The sequence below is a fragment of the Lingula anatina genome, chromosome 4, assembly GCF_051362555.1.
Source record: "Lingula anatina isolate TDL-2025a chromosome 4, LinAna3.0, whole genome shotgun sequence".
NCBI lineage: Eukaryota > Metazoa > Brachiopoda > Lingulata > Lingulida > Lingulidae > Lingula > Lingula anatina.
This window is the reverse complement of record NC_141770.1, coordinates 26729744-26753482: the sequence shown is the minus strand read 5'-3', so window position 1 is coordinate 26753482 and position 23739 is coordinate 26729744. Positions and strand designations below refer to the sequence as shown.

Genomic DNA, 23739 nt, shown 5'->3' with positions numbered 1-23739 from the left:
CATGTACATGTATGCCATCTTACGGATGACGTCATAATTGCGATTTTGGGGTAAAAACTGAAAATCGGTTCCTGAAATCTCTCTTTTACCTGAGTACCCACGGTCAACGTTTCAACTCCGCTATAATGACATTAAGTACCCCAAAACCGTGCCAGCGATTTTTCTTAAAAGTCTTAGTTCAGATTTTATCGTTGATAAGGCAAAATGATGCCTTTTCTAATGAAAATTTGTAATTAGAGGCTCATTTCTCCATAACAAAAAGCAGTGTAACCAAAATAACGGAACGGGATTGTAGCTTATACATTCATGGTCAACTTTCTTAATTTCCGTGATAAAAACTTGTTCAGGGCTGTAGTTATCCCTGATACTGATTGCTTTCTCACCTCAGAAAGGTGTTAAGTTGACGATGAAAGCTTTGAGTTGCCTATGCTCATACATTGCAACAAAAAACATAAACATCGATATTTTATATTTCCGAGGGTTTTTCATTGTTTTAAATCAGCACAAAGACAGATGCATTATTGATAATTACCCCTGTAGATGTAGAAAAAACTCATTTTCGGTATCTAGATGATAATTAAGTGTTACAATGTCCTTAAAATGCTTACCTGGGCTGGATTAGGTGTTTTTATCATAGCCATTTTACAACACAATAGGGTATAAGAGAAAAAGTAAAGATAAATTTAACTCAGCGTAAATAATTATAAAAAATTTGAGCAGAAGCCAGCTGTGAAGCTTCTTTTGGGTTTACGGTTGATCATGCGCATGCGTAATTCTTCCTTCCCCTTACATCTGTTGCTAGGTACGCGATAGATTTCATATATTATCTTATATGTTGACCGTGTGCATATACATCTCATCAGTGATCCTCTCGTGACCTCTATCAATGAAAAAAAAGAAATGCGCCACTTCCCGACTTAATACAAGTTGTTTCCATAATGAAAAACAACAACAATAACAGCAACAACAAATTAAGGGACCTTGACGTTTAAGGCATACTTGACAGCCAGATCCTCACCACGATCATTTTTTTCAGAATTCAAAAAGCAACATATCAAAGCCATTTATCTTTTTACATCCAATGCAATTGTAATTTCCTCGAAAAAATTTGATAAGTCGACACTTACCTAAGACATACGTAACCTGCCAACAAAGCAACCGGAAAGCTTCCAAAAATCATTAAAGGAACTGACGCATTTTATTGACTTAAACAAGAACAGCAAGGCTATAAACAATGGTGATGTTGTCAAACCGGGTTTGTGACCGCTTGGCGAACGATTTTTTTCAATCTAAGGCTAAGACTCTCGTAGCAAATAACCTTGGAGCTGAGATAAAATCCGTCTAACTGCTGGACCAATGCAGGCCAGACGTGTGTGGTAGGCAGGGAGACCATTAGGGGACTGGAGGTAACGCAAGTCCACAGATCAAATTATTCTGAAAGGGCCCAAATACACGTGGAGATGTGCCAGGGTAGTACTAGTAGGTCAACATGAGTCTGGTACGGAATAACAAAAAATGTATGGATTTTGGTCACGTTAAAAATGTTTAACCTCGCAGCGTCATTTCATTTTCTCACAAAGTCATAAACTGTAAATGGAGAAATAAAAGCCAAAAAGCTGTACTTACAGCCTCTGACGTAGAGCTCTATGACAATGCTCCCATATCGTTAATGAGGTAACTTTTTGCGACTCATACGGCAGCTGGGCTGCATCTACCCCAGGAAGGCGAGAGCGTCTACACCAAGCCTGTATTGTGGCAAAAAATCCAAACTCCCGTCTCAAAGGGACCATTTCCACAGATATTTGGATCGATCTATCTCCCTGAGGAGTCTCACTAAATTGCTGTCAACTTGACCGGCTTCAATGTCTGTCACGCCTAGTAAAGCTGTAAGGGGGTAATTATCTTTATTCGGTAGGCGTGACAGACACCTGAAATGTTGTCATCTATTGTAAACAGTTTTGAGATGCTTGTGGAGCGAGGTACAAAAGGGACAGGCTTTTCTTTTTTAAAATATTATATTCTTATTAACATATACTAATGACAGTTTATTTTCATGAACATTTAGTATCCTCTATGCTAAAAGCTAATGTCTATTCATACGACAATAACAGCTATAATTACAATACATTAAAAGGAGATCATGTCAAAGTACATGTATAGTCCCTACGATTTTAAATATCACAATGCATTGCCACGTTTTAAGATGAGGGAAACGTCTGAAATTAGATTGACAATGATAATAACACTCCATTACCGCCCTTATTTAATAATTCCCTTGCATTCTCGTGGACCATTCTGAGAATTCTAAATGCATTCTAGATATTCGAACCCATTTTTGTGGTTGGACTGATTGTATTGCTTATGTGCTCATAAAATTTAAGGTGCATTCCAAGTGAAGAAATAGCGGACACATTCTAACTGCAATATGGCTACATGCTAAATATTCTTTCAGCTTCCCAACACCATTCAAAACATTTTCACAGCATCTGAGAGAAATCCGAAAATTTAGCTCCGATTACAAAAATATTTGGGATATATATAGGCCTATATATATATACACAAAAGGTTTTCATTCTAGCAGCATTTTATCTAATTTCGCCTCTACAATGACCTCGGCATTACCGTAATTAGCTAATTTCAAATTCCGTCCCTAATTTTGTGAAGATTTTGGAAAATTCTTCATAACGACTGGTTTTGCACGATTCCTGCGCATTCCACATTAGTGTGTGATGTTCAGCTACTTCAGTGACGACCTATCATGAATAACAAGTCTGTCGAACTCCTCAGGTTTTTTTATTATTTATGATGATGATGATGATGATGATGATAAAGACCTCAACAGTTCAAGCCCATGTCATCCATGATATCCCCAGTAGCCGTCGAGTCAAGTTTCCACAAGCTATTGGCTCTCGGCTGAATCCTGGCTACGCGGGCTTATGTCCATTGCCTGAACACAAGTACCCAACGGTGCATCGGTATTAGCTATAAAATATAAATAAATAAAACTTAATCATGCTCATTCACACATTTTTTGTTATACAGCCAAATATGAATAGGTGCGTTCGTACTACTTGTACTGCTGCTGAGTAGCTCACACTCGGGAATCTCATTCCCTAGATATTCGTGCCAATGCATTGTTACTTTATGTACCAGTATTGGTTCTTATGATTGCAAATGATATTCATAATTACGACTGCAAAAGTATCGACGAAAAATGCTTATTCAAAAGAGAAGAATAATCCAACCCCTAGGGACAGCCCAATCCCCACGTGCACGCTCACAAATTTTGAATTGCCCATCCATATCTCTTTTCATCAAGCCCAAAAGGTTTAACACCCCCTTGACTGTCGGAGGAGATGGCTGAAATTACATTACAGAAATTAAGAATCGCCCGCCCCGGCCACAGATGCACTTAAATTCTGAAGTACCGGGGCCATGGACATCCCTGATGATGCGTCTATCAATCCCCAAAGTCTCAACTTTCTCACTCTAATAGTCATGGCGGCAATACATGTAGCAGAAATTACAAAACGCCCAGGCGCAGGGACACTCGGACGCACGAACTCACGCACAAACGCACGGAATAACATGATCCACGACTTTTGTCACAAAAGTGCGGGAATAAAAAGTGTGTGTGTGTGTGTGTGTGTGTGTGCGCGCGCGCGCGCGCGTTCCGAGATATAATTTCCAAACAAAAACAAAAGAATTGTCTAGTGTATACGTACCTTCCGTATTCACAATGTTTTGTGTTTCGTTTACTTCTTGTACGCTATGTTGTGATTTGTTTTCACCTTGCGCTGGTGGCTTACCGCGCGGTGAGTCATCCTGTCTTGGAGATATTTTCTTATATTTTCTGGCACAGCAACCCATGAGTAGGCCTACAGTGTGTGTCTACTGAAAGAAAAGAAATTGTGCTATTTGTTTACACTATACGAACTTTGTGCTTTGTGCTTTATCAATTTCACTGCAGCGTTAAGGCTGCCTATATAAATATAAACTTAATACTGTCAACAAAGCCACCTTTAAAAAAAACCTTACAAGAATAATACGCGCCAACAATATTTACCTAAGCTAGGCAAAGTATCTTTAAATGCAGTCCATTTGATACACAATAAGGTATTGGAGAGAAACAAAAGATGAATTCAACTCCATGCAAAGAAAACAGTTTGGAACGAAGCCAACTGTGGGGCTTGGACAGAAGCCACCCTTCTTTTTTCTTTTTGGACATTCCTTCAGCAAAGGTACCTTGTTGAACGCAGACATCCATACCTCAGACTCACTTGCATATAACTTAAAATGATTACCTCTATGGATTTTCTTCAAGCTCAGATGATATTGGTTTTACCAATAAAGACAACGCGCTCAATAGGCCCTATTTTTTGCATAATTCCTATTAATTATACATTTAATGAAGGGGCTTTATCATTTCTTAAAGATAAGTATTTTTGCAGGACACTTTGACATTAAAATCTAATTCAGGGACATTTTCCAACCGTAAAGTATACTGTACATAAAACTGTTATTTACAGTAACTGCAATTGCTTTATTGAACCTAAATTGCGAAAGCGCTACCTGTTCAATTTCTACTACTGCCTTTACGAGACTGGGTCTCGCAATCAATTAATAAATATAGAAAGTGGTATTATAACTTTACACCAACCAATGACGTCACTGACGTAAGTATGGAGCATGTTTACTTCTGTGAATTGCAAAAAATTGTCCTTCTGGCATGAAAGATTGAGTATGAGCAAAGTATGAGCAAAAATGTTGACTGTATTGGCCTTAAATGTACGTTTCATGAGCGTACTTCTATTTAAAAAAACATTTGCACCCCTATCTGATGCAATGCAAGCTGCGTTGTTTACGTATTGATCGTCGCTAATGCTGAAATGATTTTCGAAGGAACAGCGAATAAAACTTCACGGTCAAGCTCTCAACATTATTATTTTTATGGTTAAAAAAAGCAACGAATTTGTTGCAAAGTGCATATCAAAGCTATTTAGTATCTTTTTACTTTCAATGCAATTGAACTTTTTCAGAGAAAGTTGATAAATTTACACTTACCTAAGACATACGTAATCTGCCAGGTCTTAGACGAAGGTGTCAAACGTACCGGGACTGCGGCCCCTTGGCGTACGTTTTTTTTTTTTTTTTTTTTCACTCTTAGGGTGAGGCTTTGACAATGTTTGATGTCAGCATCATATTCATGCATCAGAGTTAATGAACTTAGAATATTGCAAGCTTTCTTCTGTTACATATTTGGGGGTGGTTGGCTCATGCCCTGGATAAAATCCCTCTCACTGCAATTCCTTCTTTCAAATTTGCAGCAAATTTGCTGCAATATGAATGAAAATTAGCAGAAGTAAATCTCCTGCAAATTCGTTGCGGAAATATTGCTGCAAACTTTTCATTTTGCTAAGGGTGTCATATGACCAATTGGTTTTCCGCCATGGCCATATTAATCTTTTTTATTATTATAATATATTATTACACTCAAAAATTAAACTTAACAATGTACAGTATAATACAATTTGCTTTCTACTTATATACATATACACACATATTCACAGTCCCTACCATACGACACAAGAAGTGTCAACTAATCTTACACCTTCGCGCCGTACCATTCACATACTGAATCTCATGTAACTTTTTTCAATTCTCTTTTCGGTAAGGTTGACGCTAATCTAGTCCCACTTTCAATAATTGTTGTAATTATTAGATCATGGAACAAAGCAAAAATGTTGTTTTATTTTCCTCTTTGGATTAATTATGAAATAAATCTATTTCAATCCTGCAGAATGCATGTAGGTACTGTCCCATATTGTCTTATAGATGTCCACTCAGGGCATCCACTTATCCAGTGATGTTTGTTGTGAACAGAATAACAGAGTCAGTCAAAATCCCAAGATTGTCTATTTTATGATGATGATGATGATGACGGCGAAGAAGAAAAAAAGAAAAGAAGCTGAACTCTTCACGCTTATGCTATCCATGATATCCCCGAATCAGCCGTCGAATCAATTTTATTTGTTCTTGCTCGTTTCCTTAATAGGAGTCTGTGCATCACCTGTTAAAGAAACAAAAGTGAGATAATTATGGGTATTGTTAGGTCAAAGTTCTCATTTGTCTAGCACCTAGCTCTCTTGCGCAGTCTGTAAAATGCCTTTAAGCCAGACAAAACTGATCAACTGATAAACGAGTGAGACCATCGCTTATTTTGAGAAAATTATGATCTTCGCCCCTATCTTCTTTCAAATAGAAAATTGCATTGGGTATGTGTTTGATAAATGGGAATAATTTACAGATGACCCCAGAAAGACTGTTGTATTTACGCTCTATGTCTGCTGGTTTTGACATAATTCCCACCCTCCTCCACACACCCCTACAAAAAACCCTTGAAATTTAGCTGCTGTTCTTCTTTAAAACATCGCGTGTTTAGAAAAATACTGTGTAGTTCCGTCCACGGATCCATTACAGATGTATTTGTCGCCTGTTAACCAACTTAGGGGAGACCGGGGCTAGTTGGACCCCTGGGTAAGTTGGCCCCTCATCAGTTTATGAAAAAGTAACTATGGGGTAAAAGAATTGATCACGTCATTTTGTATAGTGACCGTATCCGATAGTGCTAAGAAAGCGTCGGCAGTGAATCCAAAGGAAATGATTTAGCATCTTTAAGTTACTTTATTAAAAGGACTTGATGGGGGGGGGGACTTACCCCGGGGTCCAACTAGCCCCGGACTCCCCTATCAGCTTTAATCTGGCTATACTGTACCTTCTGATCACGGGGGTTTCTGCAATCTAGTCCGATACAAAATTGAATTAAAAGCGAATCTTCTTGTCTTTAAATTAATAGCATGTAAGGTTCTGTTCACAATCAAGTTGATCCGAAGACTAACAGCATGAGCAGCGGATAAAATATTGCGCGCACTTGAAAGCACACCGCATAACCCCCTAATGGATTCCCCGTCTCCCAAGCGCATCATCCTTGCAGGGGGAGAGGATTACGTAGGGGATCTCTGTAGGGGACTAATTGACACGCTTTCAAGTGGGTCACGCCATATTTGATCAGCTGCTCAGTTAGTTTGCGGACCAAAACTGAAACAAATAGAAAACAAGGCAACTGTGTTTTAAATATACAAACATAAAGTAGAAAAATAAAGATGGCAGTGCACAAAATCGGGTCTAGTGTTTAACAAACCTAAACTTTATACCACTGTTACTGTCACTGTGGATATGTTCAGAAAATGTAGCTGACACATGGTTTTATGGTCTCATGCGACTTCAAAGCCACACGTTGAAAATTCTCATGTGTGATAATGAAAAATAAACAAAAAATTTTGCACGCAGTTCCCGGGCTTAGTCGACTTGGATTTCCATGAGAGTGCTGTAACACTGATAATGTAACGTTGGTAATTAACTTTTTAACCAGAGAACCTGACTTAATTTTTCTTTTCGCGAAACCGGGGCCTTAAATGTTGTCATCTATTGCACATCACACCGAGATGCTTGTGGAGCACGGTACATTGGAGAATATTACATATTCAAATATCATATTTTATTAAAATACATATTTAGACAGTTTCCATGTACATGCAATGTCCTCTGTCCTAAAAGCGAATGACTCTTCGTGTGACAATAACAGTTGTAATTGCAATAGATTAAAAGGAGAACATTTATAAATTTGAATTAAAATATCACAGTCCATTAACACGTTTCCATATGAGCAAAGCGTCTTACCTTAAAATGACAAATAATAATAATAATTCTCCCTTCCCGTTTTTATTAAATAATCGCCTTGCGTTCTCCTGGATCGTTTAGAGAATTCTAAGTGCATTCCAAATATTTGAACCATTTCCTGTGCTTATGCTCAGGACTTTGCAATTCCAAGCGTAGAAATATAGAATGGCATTCGAAGTGGACTTTCATAGGGCACATTGTAACTGCACTATGGTTGCACTGTAAAATTTCCTTTAGTATTCGAACAGCATTGAAAACATTTTGATTGCATTTGAGAGGGAGAATCAGTAGAATCCGTATATAAATTATATACAAAGAATTTTCATTCTAGCCCATGACCTGGGTTTTACAGTTATTTCAAATTCCCTCCCAAATTCCTTTCCTCCCATTAAAAAAAATTACGACTTCATTGTTATTCTGAATAAGTAAAAACTGTATGTGGTGTTGACTTCAGCTAGTAAAAAGGTCAGTCGATCTCCTCGGGTATTTTTTATCTATGATGATGATGATCTTCACTGTTCACGCCCATGTCCTCAAAGATATCCCCAGTGGCCAAGTTTGCACGATCTCTTTTCTTCCGATTCTTCACAACCTCTTGTTCTGGTCTCTAGTCCATTGACTGGATAGACCTAGTCTCCGGCAAATTGGGATCAGCTTAAAGAAACAATAAATAAACATCACCAACAAAATAACATAATCTACATCCATGTCGGTTGTATCAAGTAAAATAACCCAATGAGAGGGTGAAAAGAATACACAAGCATCATCCTGATCCTTAAGACCCAAATATCTTCGATATGAGAGAGCGAAAGAGAAAGACTGGTGGAGGGAGGCTAAGGAGCGAACACAGCCTTCCCGTGTGTGTGTGTGTGTGTGTGTGAAAGACGTGCAAGTGCAGTTAAATTAGAAATCGAGGTACAATTCAGACACACATTTTCCTAATAAAAAGTTGACCTGCTATAATGCACACGTACGTCTTATATTAACAAGGGATGGTGTTTCGTTAACTTCTTGTACTGACAGCTTTTCTTCTTGTACTGCAGCTGGTGGCGTTTTTGGCCTATCATTCGAGGTGGCATCTTTTGGAGATGAATGTGTGTCCACACTAGAACCGCAACCCATGATTGCAAATGCGTGCTCTTAAAGGAAAACAAAACGATACGACAGGAAAACCTATGACTAATAGTGGGCAATTGACAAACTGTTCACAGATTATAAACAAAAAAATGTATATGTGATTTCTGTAAAAAAAACATATATATATATATATATATATATATATATATATACGATTTTCAGTGTAATGGATATGAACAAATTTCTGAGTAAAACGTTTTTTTTTAATAAAACATCAAAGATTCAATGTTTAATTTGGTTTTTGAGCTCTTATTCGCTGTCTTATTTGGTCTATGGGGCATTTGTTAAGTTCACACCGATTAAATTAGCTAACAACAATGATGTTTCTTCCTTTGAGTGGAAAAGATAGCCAGTTAGTTACAAAAGATGGAGAAAAATAAACCAGGCGATGTAAATTATTTACTAATGCGCTGTTTGTTTACATCCCGAGCACTTATTTTGTGATTTTTCAATTTCGCTACAGTTTTTAAGCTGTCAGTGTACTTGGTAAATTAACACTAGCAGCAAAAACACCCTTTGTAAACTCAGAGGAATAATACGCACTAAAAATATTTACCTGGTGGGCTAGGTGAAGTACCTTTAACTGCAGTCTATTTAAGACATCATAAGGAGAAAAGTACATAAATGGAGAAAAAGTAAATATAAATACAACTCGACATAAAGAACCTTGGGCAGGAGCCAAATGTGAGGCTCTGACAGAAGCCAACTATTCTTATGGATATTACTTCAGCAAAGGTACCTCGGCCTCACTTGCATATAAATTTAAATGATCACCTGCGTACATTTCCTTCAAGCATTGATAATATTATTCTAATTAATTAAGACAAAATGTTCTTGCATTATCCCAATAAACCTAGCTATTAACATTTAATGAAGTGGCTCTATCGTTACTCTGAGATTTCTCTGCGGGATATTTTCACATAAAATTATGACAAAGTGCATTTCACAGCACGTAAAATATAAAACTGCAATTTCTTTTGTTTGAACCTAAATTACTAAAGCGCCCCCTGTTCAATTTTCTACTACCTTTACAAGACTGGGTCTCGCAATTAATAAATAAATATAGAAGACAGCATTGTGACTAACAACAACGCATGTGTATTGTAATTGTAATAAACATATGGCATGGCATGAAATATTGTACATATGAGCAAATATGTAGATTGTGCTCGTCTCACGAGCATACTTCTATCAAAATAAAAATGTACCCTTTCTGAAGCAGTGCAAGCTGTTTATGTGTATTGATTGTCGCTAATGCAGAAATGTTTTTGGAAGAACAACAAGCGAAACTTCACATCCAAACCCTCAACAACATTATAAATTTTGTTAAGAAATAGCAAAGAAATTGTTACCTAGTACATACTAAAACTATTTTCGATCTTTTTACTTTCAACGCAGTTGAATTATTTTTGAAAAAGTTGATAATTTGACACTTACCTCAGACATACGTAACCTGCCAACGTAGGTATAAATTGGACAGCTGCCAAAATTCATTAAAGGGCTGACGCATTTTATTGACTTAATACGGGTATAGTACCCTAGGTTCTAGATTCCGGTATTGCCAGCTCGATCTTGATTTCATATATAACCCATAGTAGCAATACCAGTAAAAGCGACCCCACTACAAGGTATATTTAGCAAGCTAGCTTTTACGTTGCTCTGACACTCAGGGTAGGGTATAGGGGACATCAGCCTGGCCTTGGCGCTATGGTGAGTGTGGCGTTGTCACACCGTGATTTCAACCGCTTTTCCCCACTCCAAGGCTGAAACTTTGCCAGAATCACATTCATACATCAATGTTAATGAACTTTAAATATTGCATCATTTTCTTCTGTGATACATTTGTGACAGTGGGCCGAAATTCGTTCTCCATGGGGTCAGGATTTCGAGTAACAAAGTGATTAAAAATTTTCAGCTCCCTGAATTTAGTCAGTTCATGCGCCAAATGATATCACAACAGAATAATAATAATCCAAAAATTTTTTTATAACCAGGGCACTATTAATTTTAAGGTGATTTTTATATAATTTTATCAATTAGCTTCATCGACACTATATTCAGACCTCAAACAGTGATGAGTCAGATGCAGACTGTACTCTGGAACTTTCACTTTAAAAACACTAGATAATAACAGAAAGCCCCGTTTTTAATGGATTCTTTTTATCTGCAGACGTGCCAATATACTTAGGCCCCTACTACATGTATGCCATATTATTTTTCGATCGATCTCATAAACTGGAGATACACAATTTGACAGGATTGATTCCTAGTGAATTGTAGTTAAGTAAAAAAAAATCGACAGAATTCGTCGACTGTGAAGGTTTTCATTGTTGGGCCTACCGACCGAAGGTCTTTAGACCAGTGGCTAAACCGAAACGACTGCCTGCTCTATAGTAAAATAATAAGAGAACCAAATTTATAAAATCACTTTTATTAGTATTTAAAATCACAGTTAACAAGGCCACCGAGCCCCTTTCTCCAAGACTGACCTGTTTGAAACAAATGGGGTGGGGGTTAATTAGGCCGTAGGCCTATGCCTTCCCCCGCCTAACGGCTCCCATGCCTTTGCAACTTTAAAATACTTTCTAACATTTCAAGCAGTGGCCGAAATTTTTCATTTAGAAAAGGATTTTTTCTGCCGTAGCCTACTTCGACGGTTACATGTATATTTAATATATTTAGGCTACAGTAGTCTTACAGGAGTCTCTCAAAAGGGGTCTTTGTGAAGTAGGCCCAGTGTGATTTTTAAGAATAGGACGAGTACAGATATTAACATAGAAATACATTCAACCAAACTTATTTGAGCTTTAGAATTCCATTCCCATACCAACGGGGCTTCTTACACTTAATAAATTCTCAACTTATGTTCCATCTGCGCATGAACTATATTTGATTGGGCCTAGCTTGGACAAATGCTCTTTTTGAAAAGGAGGAAAAAATGAAGATGCAGCCGGCAACCTGTTTCTTACAGTACTGTTAGAATGCTGTTGACTTAGTAAGAAGGTACACGGTGAGCCGTTGAAAAGAATCGGCATGGCTACGCACACTTCGAAGTTTTGGAAACCAGGTAAGCTGTATGATAAACACCTTGCCAATGAAAAGAAAGTCTAGGAGTTATTTGGAAAGGGGCAGTACTGCGAAAGCGCCAAAACTGTGTACTGCATGTGTAAGTTGTAATCTTCCAAAGGTAATGCTTTACTGCTGTTTCATGTAGTTACCTAAACCGTAAATTGAAACAGGCTCTCTAAGTCAAGGTCAAATCTGGGGCACTTTTCTGGCGCCTTAATTTGGGAGTTTTAGTGTATCAGAAGTCACTTTGGGTCATAATTAAGGGCCAGGTTTCTCATAGTACATTTGATGTTAAAGATGCATACAAAGTCAATTTTTTGTCACAAAAACCAACCAAATGCCAGCATATACATGTAGTTTCAAGTAGTATAACTAAGAGAATTACCAAAAGGCATTGATTGTTTAATTTTACCCAAAAATGATGTTTGAATGGATTTTTCTGCTGGCATTCTAAGCTGTACAGTATGTCAATGGGGCAGGAAAGTAGGCCATGAAAGTAGGTTAAATTTACAACCAAAAAAGTAAAGAAAGGAGCAGTCTAAAGGTATTTTATGGCTAATCGAGTGATCTATTCAGTTTATCCCTTGGCATGTCAAATTTATTTGAGTCATATAAGAATCTAGTAAAAGTGGTTTACATGTGTTACTGGGAATCCACGCTCCACCAATGCTTGGTTCGTATGTACCTTTAATATGAGCTAACACATGGGATATATAAGTTCACATAAGTTAAATAACTGTCAATGTCTGCTCAAACCTAAATGCATCTCTCAACTTGTCAAATTGCACATTGCTGAAAAACCAAACTTTTGCCTTTGTCAATTGAAAAAAGATTCTGTTAATGAAGTAAGATTCATAACCTCAACTGTACATGTAGGTATTAATTATACCCTCATGAAGTTGTTTTTCCATTAAAAAAAAGAAGTCTGAGTGCCAGAAATATGCTAACTATTGCAAGGAGTCACCAACAATTAAAGTTGCATGAAATAGCCACTTGAACATTCAAGAATTCACTTTTGGGCGTGAAACAATCCCTGATGTACTTGTGTTAATATTTTTCAGGAAGTGAGCCACCAGGGTCCACACTTTCTGAGGAAAGGGTGTCCAGTGAGGGTCAAGGGTCGTCCGTGGTTTATAACCCATATAGAAACCTTTCCCTGGAACAACAGAGACTGAAACTGCCAGTATTCCAGGTAAATTTCTCTGATATACAAACTACACATTTAAAAAAAATAGTTGATGAATAAACAACATTCAAATAAAAAAAAAGAACGAGAGAAACATATATATATATATATATATATATATATATATATATATATATATATATATATATATATATATTTATTGGGGGTGATTATCATATTTAAAATTATTTATTAATTTTTATTTAAAGCAATTTTGATATATTTTATTCTTCCTACAGCACAGGACCAATATTTTATACCTTGTGGAGTCATACCAGACAGTGATAGTAGTGGGAGAGACCGGCAGTGGGAAAAGCACACAGATTCCACAGGTAGCTAACTTCAAAGCTGAACTGATACTTGTCAATTAAATCCCTCATATGTAACAAATATCACAAAAAAAATTGTTTAAGAATACTAATTTAAGTTCTTATTTATCTAAATAAAGATCAGTCCACCCTAACTGAAGATTTTTTCATATAAGTATTTGCTAGAGACAGGCAAGATGGCAAAGTGCTTTATGAATATTTAGGAATAGAAAGGTGTATAAATAATAAATAGTTTTCTCCTTTAAAACACTTTCATGTGGTCATACAGCACAATGATGATGAGGTTTCTTTTGTATTTTGTTTCAGTATTTGCTGGAGGCAGGCTGGGCAGCAGAAGGTTATATGATAGCAGTAACTCAGCCTAGGAGAGTGGCTGCTGTGACGGTAAGTTGACTTGAAAACATGAATGGTATACTATTGAGAGTAAGACTTGAGTATGGCAAAAATGGATTTTTTAAATTCTATTTTTGTTCTCTTTATGGAGATGTAAACTGGTGAACAATTGGAGTGACTTAAAAAGTAGGAGCACAGACACAAGAAACTGGTTTATACATTATTATTTTCCCAGCTTTTTAGCTAAGATGGTGCTTAAGAGTTTTTTGAGTTAATTTTTTTTTTTTTTTTTTTGCATCGTAAAGACCCAAAGCTTATTTTATACAGTAAACAACATTGAGTTGTTAACCCATCGAGTTGGGTTGTATCAAGTAAGACTTAACCTCTCTCTATTCCATCAGGTTGCCACCAGAGTGTCAGAGGAGCGAGGCAGGATGCTGGGACAGGAAGTGGGGTACACCATACGCTTTGACGATGTCTCAGATCCAGAAGCCACAAGGGTTAAGGTGTGAATGTGTGTGCATGCATGCATTTGTTCAGATTATTTTTCTGCTTCAGTTAAAACAGGTCCTTAAAGTTATATATTTAATCAGTATGTGGTATCAATCTTTTAATAAATAAATATTTATTTTTTAAACACAAAATGATACATTTGTTTTGTTCCTTGCAGTTTATGACAGATGGAATGTTGGTAAGAGAAATGATGCAGGATCCTCTGCTCAGTAAATACAGGTAATCACAGAAAAAATTCTGTGCAAATATTTTTCGGGAAATATGAAACAATACCCTTAGATACTAATGTAGTTATGATTTTTGAAACTATATAGTAGCATTTGGTTTGGTTAAGTGACACTGATTGACATGTCAGCAAGTTTTACTCTCATTTATTTATTTAGTTATTTATTTGTTTATTTATTTTCAGCGTAGTTATGCTGGATGAAGTCCATGAGAGGACAATACATACTGACATTATACTGGGGTTGCTGAAAAAGGTATTTTTCTAATATTAACATACACTAGTTAAATTTTTCTTGGGTAAGTTTGTCCCCCTTGTTCCTTGCGTAGCAAAGGTTATTTGTTACTTGAGGCAAGAGAGGCAGATGATGGTTGTGCGGGCAAACTGCCGCATTTTATGTTTTCATTTTTCCTCATTATATTCCATTGGAATACTTTTGTCCAAATTTCTCTCTTTTTTCACACGGAAATGTTCTTTTTTAAGGAAGTTTTGTCTATTTCAGATTCAGAAGAAGAGAAAAGACCTGAGACTGATAGTTGCATCTGCTACAATGGATGCCGAGGTAGGGAGTGTCTTCTAAAAGTTAGAAGTCATCTTTGACATTATCCCTGTAATCAAATAAATGATTAAATTAAATAAGACACATTGTATATAAAAAATACTAATTACTTACATGTTTTTAATCCTGATAAGAAAACATCATCACATATATGATAAACAGTACGTTATAAAATGTTCTTTTTTTTGTTACTTTTTTCAGGAATTCAAAGATTTTTTCAACACTAATGAGACTGGGGATAGCAGGTATTGCTTATAATTTTCAGAATTCATATTTATTTTAACCTTTATTTTTAGTATCCCGTTTTTCTCCAAGGTGATTGATAATATATTAAATGTGGCATAGGTTTGGATGCATATTGTACTTATTTTTGCAATCTGAAATGAAACCCTAACTGCATGTCGGGTGAAGAAAGTAAATATAATATACCACAGATATCCTTATTTAGTACAGAATCACGCTTAATTCACTTGCCTACATAAATGTGAAATTTAAAGGATGGAATTATAATGAATTAGATGATAATATTTTTTTAGTAATTGGTGTGTATGTTTCAGGAATGATACAGCAGCTGTTCTTAGTGTAGAAGGACGCATGTTTCCTGTGGATGTGCATTATTCACTAGAGTAAGGAACATAAGTGACTGATTATTGTCCTTATTTTGATATATTACATCAGCAAAACAATCAGTTAGATAAGTATGAATATTTTAAGCCCAAATAAAAAAGTAAAAATGTTAAATCACATTTGTAGATCATGATTTTTGTTTCAAGTTGTATGTAAATTGTTCCTCCAAAGGCATCTTTTAAATTTAACAACTTTAAAGTTGTTTTTATTTATTTGTTTCCACTTGTAGCCCTGTGCCAAACTATGTCAAGGCAACAGTAGAAACAGCCATAAAAATCCACCATAATGAAAAACCAGGAGACATCTTGGCCTTCTTAACTGGCATGGTAAGTCCTATTGTAATGATGAGGATGATGAGGGCAACTAACACTACAAGACCTGAGAGGCTGTTTTTCAACTTAAAATGGAAAGTTGGTCTTAACTTTAAGACATTTGGTCTTTTACAGTTGTTGATAAATCTGTCGTCTTAAGTAAAAAAGAAAAACTTTGGCAATGGCTTTTTGTCAAAAAGTCTGATAAATTATGTACACAATCTGTCTTTTCCCTCAGGAGGAGGTGGAGCAAGTGGTGTCTCTGTTGATGTAAGTAGATATGAGGCAATACAAATTTTCCAAGTCATGAATTTTTGATCCTAAGATTTTGAAAAGTTAGATGGTTTTGTGGTGGATAGTACATTTTCACGAGGAACTAAAAATGATAAAAGCATCATTACAGAAAAAGTGAGGCTTTTAAATTTTGGAGGAATTACTATTATAACAGCAATTCTGTAATGAGAATTATATATCTATGTCTTGGTACAATAATTACTGTTAGTTTCTTTTCTCTTATGGATTATTATATTTAACTCTGTTTGTAGTGAAGAAGCCAGGAAAATCACCAGGGACTCCCAGAAGATGATGGTGTTACCCATGCATGGCAGTTTACCTGCTTCTGAACAGGTACTTCCTCTATCTGGGTGGAACAAATAACAGTTTTCTTTGATTGATATTTTCATGATTGAGATTTGAATAAAATTTGCATAATGTTTTTATTTATTTAATAAAACAATTATAAATAATAAATTTTACCCCCAAAAATATGATTACTAATATGTGATTTGGAAAATTGGTCATACAAAAATAAACTTACAGATAACCACTTAAATAACTATATTCTTAATATAAATTGTTATGATTATCATGATATGTATCGCTAATTGTACAGTTATTGTGTAGGAAGAAGAGAAATTAGTTAACTTTGTTATTTGTTCCAGATGAAAGTATTTCAGAGGACCCCCAATAATGTCAGGAAGATTGTGGTGGCCACAAACATAGCAGAAGCTTCTATAACCATCAGTGGGATTGTTTATGGTAGGGGGAATTACTGACACTGATGTGTGAAATGACATATAAATCAATCTCATGAGGACTCCCAAGGTTTAGTAATAAAATGTGATAAATTTGTAAAATGTTTCAAAAATATCAACAAGTGTTTTTGGCTGTTTATTTGATGATCTTCAATTTTAAATATTGCATTTTATTCAATATTTCTGATATAACTTTTAAAATATTTCAAAAGCCATATTTGTTGGTTTCCAGTGATAGACAGTGGTTTTGTCAAGTTGCCAGCATTCAATCCTAAAACTGGAATTGGTGAGTAACAACAATGTATTTAGTTTTATCAGAGGTCTTTCTTTTACTACATTACAAGATTTACTTGCCTTTGTATAAATCAGTGAATGTTGCATTTTGAAAAGCATGTGTGTGTGTGTTGATCAAGGTAGATGTGTCTCTTTTGATCCAAGTACCAAAATAATGCAATTAATGTTATAATGAAAAAAAATAATTGTAAGTGAAAACTTTTGTTAAAATAACCAGAAAATTTTGTGATATTTAGCATGTTATTAAGTAAATGCTCTCATTACAGAATCACTGGTTATTGTCCCTGTGTCGCAGGCATCTGCTGAGCAGAGGGCAGGTCGCGCGGGACGTGTGCGCTCAGGAAAGGCATACAGGTTATATACTGGTGAGTCACCTGTAATTTTTTTAAAATTTTCCTGTGAACTTTTCATGATGAAAAGAAAGTATTTTTCATACCTGTCATCTTTTGATACAGTGTGCCCCAACTTCTTCCTTGTTTGATTAATCAATTTCAGAATTTTTCATGTCAAATTTGCAGACATCTTTTTAGCAAAGATTTTAGTTGTCTTCTTACGAGTTTTGACACACATCTTGCTTTTGTGACTGTCTGATTTAAGAGTGGCAGTGTCACATATAATTCACTATTATTTCTATTTCCAGAGGAAGCCTTCCACACTCTAGCCCCCAGTACAGTACCAGAGATACAGAGGGCAGGTATGGCCAGTGTGGTGCTACAACTCAAAGCTTTGGGCATTGATAATGTGGTCAGGTTCAACTTCCTTTCAGTGAGTAATCATGATGTTATTCTTAATTCTTTATTTTTTAGCAGTGTTGGTAGCCAAAATTTTCTGTCACTTTCAGTTTCTTATTAGTAAGTAACAAATTATGCTAAATGTGTTACATGAAGAATTATGATGTAGATGGATGGGTATGATGTGCTGACATCACAAGCTGTTGAAATGTGGAATACTATAAAAATAATGATGGTCACTAAAAATAAAATGTACATACAAACTTATACTTGTAAATGTTTCTTTATTTGCTAACTACAAATGAATATTGTTTTGTGCATATTTTGCTTCGAATGCAGAAAAAAAGTCATGATGTATGTACATCTATTTCAGCCGCCCCCTGCCCAGAACATGGTTCGTGGTGTGGAGCTCCTGTATGCCTTGGGAGGTAAAATGAGTTCTCAGTGTAGACAATCCAACTGTATCTTGTCCATTTCAATATCTGTCTTTGCTTTAAGCTGACTAAGGCAATTGACCAGTTGGTCTAGAATCAGATTTAATAGATTTTTTTTCTAAAGTTGATAGTCTGATCAGAGAAATGGATATTTAAAAGTGAACTTCTTAGTTCAAGGCACTGTGTTATAGAAAATTGTCATGAATATAATTGTTTGTTCAATATCACTGAGATATCTGGAACAGTCTAGGGTAATTTAAAGAGAAAGAGGACTTTAAATAAAAAATACTAAAAATTAAAGAATTTGCTATCCTATTTAATTACAGAAACAGATTTTTTCTGATATATTTTACCTGCTAATATTATATTGTATTGTATTTTTATTGTATTGTAATTGAATCATATTATATTATCCAGCCCTAGATGACAATGGTCGTCTCACCAACCCCCTGGGGTACAGAATGGCTGAGTTTCCACTACATCCACTGTATGCCAAGATGTTACTGATCTCAGGTAATGGTGTACCTCTTAAATAGTATCTCACACACATTTTCAAAACTTAAACACTACTGGTACTTTACTACCATTCCACAAGATATCAGCTAATACATATGTAAATTATAATGAAAAATAATATAATAAAAGATTTTACATAACATAAAGCATACATAGAATTTAATCTGCAGTGAACTGTGTGACACTAAAACACCATGGTGAAGTCTATGACCCCATTTTAGATCGATCTATCCCTGTGGGGAGTCTCACTAGATTACTGTCAGCTTAGCCGTCTTAAGCGTCTGTCCCGCCAACTAAAAGCTGTAAGGGGGTAATTAGGTATGGTGCGTGCTCGGCTGACATCAATTTAGCGTGAACCCCCAGGGAGTTAGGTCGATCTAGATGGATCGATCTAAATCTATGGGAATGCACTCTTTCACACATATCACAACATGGTGAGCTGTCTGTTGAACCTAAGACACTGTGTTGCAACCTTTCACACTGGTGAACTTTGCATTTAACCTACCACACTGAACTGTGTTGAATATACCACAATGAATGTTGTTTCAGGAGAAATGGAGTGTTCAGAGGAAGCAGTCATCATAGCAGCCATGATGCAGATACAGAATGTGTTCATTACTCCTCCCAAGCAGAAGATACAGGCTGTAAGAACAAGTTTTATTTAACAGTTTATTTGTATTATTTTATTTTATTTTATTTTATTTTGTAATCTGATGTTAAAAATCAACATTGGTGTCAGTTTCAATATTAAAATGTCTCATGAAAAAAATCACTTTGAAGTTATCTGTTATTATTATTATTATTATTATTATTATTATTATTATTATTAGAATCTTACTCCTAAATTTTTTAAGCCTTCTCCATAGAAAACATAATAGTGTGACATAATGAAGAGTGGCAATATTTAAACAGATTGAACAATGTTCTGTTGTTAGTGTTATAGATTTTATCAAATATTATAGTAGTACCTATTTTTTACCTTCTTTTAGACAAATGCTAAAAGGAGGTTCTCAGCTGTAGAGGGAGATCATCTGACCATGCTCAATGTTTATCTCGCATTTGTGCAGGTAGGGGAAAAGATTTCTTTAGGATACTTTTCTAAATGTTGTATTTTGCTTGAATTATATGATTTGATTTGATGTGATTTTAGTCATATTTTCTTCTTAATAATGTCAAGATGTACAGATTTTAATTGACATTGAGTATATATGTCAATTATCATATATTTGGTTTAATTCATCTTAATTATTCATATTTCAACATTTTTATCTTGGTACTTTTCCATTTTGCAGCATAACAAAAGACCAAAATGGTGCCATGAAAACTTCCTTAACTACAAGGGGCTTTGTCGAGCCTCAGATATAAAGGATCAGATGACAAGACTTCTTAAGAAATTCAAGATTCCTTTGGTATCTTGTGAAGGTTTAGTCTGAATTAATTCATTTGTTCCTTTTTCAATTAAAATAGCACCCAGCAACATAGCAAAGGGCTATTGTTATTGCTAGGAACACAACAAGATTTCATTAATTTAATTTTTGTACAAAATCTGAACATTTTGGAAATTCATTCACAGGCTGCTATTTTTTATTTTTATTTATTATTATTTATTTATTTATTTATTTATTTTTGTTTGTTTGTTTCTTTTCAGGAGATGCCGAGAAGCTACGCCGTTGCTTGACTGCAGGGTTCTTTGCCAATGCAGCCAAGCTGCACTACAGTGGGGAGTACAGGACAGTGAGAGATGACCACCCCCTGAGTGTCCACCCCACCTCTGTCCTCTACACTGAGACCAGACCACAGTGGTAAGGTGGTTGGAGGTTAATTACCTCCTCTCCCCCCCCCCTCCCTCTGGCCCCATTCAGAATAGGGGACTAACTAGTCCAAGGGTGAAATATGGCCAACCCACTGGATTACCTCCCAACGGGATATCTATTCAATGTGTATTAGCAGATAAGACGGCAAGCTTTGTAGTGGGTCGCCATATTTGACCCTCAGACTAGTTATTCCCCTATTCTGAATGGGGCCTTTCTCTCTCTTACAGATGATAGTTATGTGCCTCTAACTCCGCTTACCAAAACACTTTTGCCACTTAGCTTGATCAGCGTATTTATCAGATCCAATTTTTTTCCAAAAGCTCATTTTTTCAGAAGTTTTTCATAAAATTCTTGAGCAATATTAACCGAATTTTTTAATGTATTACCTGTCCATGAAGGGTTATCTCAACCCTGCATTAAAATATTTATTTATAAATGAATAAAAATGTTCAAGTCATTTAGTATAGTTTATTTTTCCATTCATATATTCTTTCATTTATACATTTATCTTATATTCATACATTCTTCCATTTCTTTTTATTTATTTATTTATTTATTCGTTTATTCATTTATTTATTTATTTATTTCAGGGTGATATTTAATGAGATAGTCCAGACTAACAAAGACTACATGCGAGACCTGACAGCCATCCAGCCAGAGTGGTTATATGAGCTGGCACCACACTACTACCAGTACGGGACGGTAAGTGAGAGAGAGAGAGAGAGAGAGAGAGAGAGAGAGAGAGAGAGAGAGAGAGAGAGAGAGGGTGTTGTTATATAAGCTGGCACCACACTACTACCAGTACTGGACGGTAAGTGTGTGAGAGAGAGTTTGTGTGTGTGTGTGTGTGTGTAAGCATGTTTGTGTGTAATTACTCTCAAATTTCTGTTGCATAATATAATCTTTTTGGACAGTGCAAACTTTTTTTCAGTACCCACCCACCCCCACCCCCACCCCCCACCCCCACCAACACACACATACACCCTCCATCATAAGGATGTTCTTTATCATGTACCTTCCTATAAATTTATTATTTTGAGTTTAATTATTATATCAGATACAACTTATTTACTTTTTTAACTTCAGGACCGAGAGTTGGCAGCTAAGAGAGCAAGGCTGGATGACAGGTGACACCCTGACAGGTGACACTTAAAGGTGACAGATGGGGGATTTTTAAAAATTGAAATCTCAGAACAAGATTCTTTGTATCCGGATCAATCAGAACGGGATAGCAAGTTAATTGACAAACCAAAGAATACACCGACCACCGTGAAGACAGAATACTGGAAATATTGGAGAAATTAGGGCATTTTTATCTGTTGGGACCTTTTATCGAAAGAGACACTGCATGTACGTTAGCGCCCACGCTATAACAGAGATAACATGTACCAAAGTATTTCAGACATCCCACTGGATTACCAGTGTTGGCGTCATTCTGGAAATTTTGGGGAAGTTTTTATCTGCTGGGACCATTTTTGAAAGTGGTACTGCTCGCATTATGCTGTGTATCGCTCCACACCCGCTAGAGAGAACGAAACAGACTGCCGTGCAGACAAAATACGTACTGGAAATTTTGAGAAGTTTTTTTTTTATCTGTTGGTACCATTTTTGATAGTGGCACTGCATGTTAGCTGTGCCACGCCTCGTACATGTACCTGATAAAGAGAACGCTGGAGATAATTTGATAACATACGCATAAAGGGTTGCAAATCATTAAGATTAAAACAGCTTGATGAATAATACCAAGCAAAACGGTGTTATCGTATTATCGAGATCTCATTTACTAGTTGTTCATAAAAATAAGGTCAACGGCGACCATTGTATTATAACCGTCATTGTATTAACATCAGATAACGGAGATAACAAGTCTCAAAGTCTACCAAGAAAGGTGTGTACGTACATTGTGCCCAGTCGTTTTAAACGTTTAAAACTTCATTTTGCGACACATTTGACGTACAGCTGTATTGCCTATTGCTCATACGTATAAACGAGAGACAGAAATAGTAACTTTCACACCATACTAAGTGCCATAACCTGGCTTTTGACAAATAATAAAAAACATTTTTGACTATCATTCTTGCTTTTGTAATCCCTGCAAATATAAAACGCGTACAAATGTAAATAAAAGCCATACATAAACATTTGCAATTGTTACTAGTTATGAAAATAACGCATAGTTTTTATTCGGTTGAATAAATAAAATTGTTGATCATGTTGATATTATTGATAACAATCGAGCCTGATGTTTCTCGAGACAACTTTTTAACTGAAAAAATATACGGTATCAATTTATTCATTTTCATATAATATACATTTTATTCATTTATTATTTTTCTGCGACAAAGAAATACTTTATGTTAATCTCATACATGGCATCAATACTGGTGCATAGAAGAATGATAGTATAGAAAAATAAACAGTCGAGCACCCTGCACAGTTAATATTCACAGTTCGCAGTCACACCACTTTAAATAGTTTACATTGCACTGTAAATAATTATCTTGATATGCGCGTCAAAATGATCAAGTCTCAATTTCAATATGATAAATTTCTAAAGAAAACTCAATAACGCTTACTAACTTGTGCAATAGAGCAACCGCTTTGAAATTAAAAAACGTGACGTGGGGATAAGTCTACATGAAAAATCATCAAAAGCTTAATTGGCTAATCTCAGTAGAACTAACTGGTATGTTTACATGGGTGCGATTTTTTTTATGTAAATGACCAAAAATATGATTGAAATAATGTTCAGTGATGAGATTTATTCTCATCGTAAAGAGTTCGCATTGTCTGCTTGCCGACGCTCCCGAAGATGTCTTCTACCACCAACGTTATAACCTTTGAGTGTGGAATGTCAAAGAACACATTTCGCCGTTCGGAATCCACGTC

At 35.8% G+C, this 23739-nt stretch overlaps 1 protein-coding gene and 2 long non-coding RNA genes across 3 annotated transcripts; 1 reads left to right on the top strand and 2 right to left on the bottom strand.

Moving 5' to 3' along the window:
- Window positions 1–2808: 2808 nt before the first annotated feature.
- LOC147762681 (uncharacterized) lies at window positions 2809–4216 on the bottom strand. The gene is made up of 2 exons (XR_015334177.1): window positions 3726–4216; window positions 2809–2982 (listed from the first exon to the last, which is right to left on the bottom strand). It is a non-coding gene; the product is annotated as an uncharacterized LOC147762681 (long non-coding RNA).
- A 3374-nt stretch (window positions 4217–7590) lies between these two features.
- LOC147762680 (uncharacterized) lies at window positions 7591–10394 on the bottom strand. The gene is made up of 3 exons (XR_015334066.1): window positions 10315–10394; window positions 8715–8879; window positions 7591–8394 (listed from the first exon to the last, which is right to left on the bottom strand). It is a non-coding gene; the product is annotated as an uncharacterized LOC147762680 (long non-coding RNA).
- A 1417-nt stretch (window positions 10395–11811) lies between these two features.
- Window positions 11812–22993, top strand: LOC106178535 (putative ATP-dependent RNA helicase DHX35). The gene is made up of 25 exons (XM_087011528.1): window positions 11812–11944; window positions 13008–13138; window positions 13372–13464; window positions 13768–13845; window positions 14196–14300; window positions 14465–14526; window positions 14717–14786; window positions 15033–15092; window positions 15291–15334; window positions 15647–15715; window positions 15946–16042; window positions 16266–16297; window positions 16573–16654; window positions 16969–17065; window positions 17294–17347; window positions 17622–17720; window positions 17996–18120; window positions 18460–18514; window positions 18938–19033; window positions 19586–19680; window positions 20026–20103; window positions 20329–20458; window positions 20685–20838; window positions 21441–21552; window positions 21937–22993. Exons 1-25 carry the CDS (start codon window positions 11911–11913, stop codon window positions 21979–21981), a joined length of 2097 nt encoding a protein of 698 aa, XP_086867654.1. The 5' UTR covers window positions 11812–11910; the 3' UTR covers window positions 21982–22993.
- Window positions 22994–23739: the final 746 nt, after the last annotated feature.

What these genes read in the sequence shown, in the direction of transcription:
- LOC106178535 (XM_087011528.1), top strand. Translation starts at nt 11,911, where the DNA reads ATGGCTACGCACACTTCGAAGTTTTGGAAACCAG. An exon ending in CAGAAGCCACAAGGGTTAAG is followed by an intron (nt 14,301 to 14,464) that starts GTGTGAATGTGT and finishes TGTTCCTTGCAG; the next exon opens with TTTATGACAGATGGAATGTT. An exon ending in TTTATCTCGCATTTGTGCAG is followed by an intron (nt 20,104 to 20,328) that starts GTAGGGGAAAAG and finishes TCCATTTTGCAG; the next exon opens with CATAACAAAAGACCAAAATG.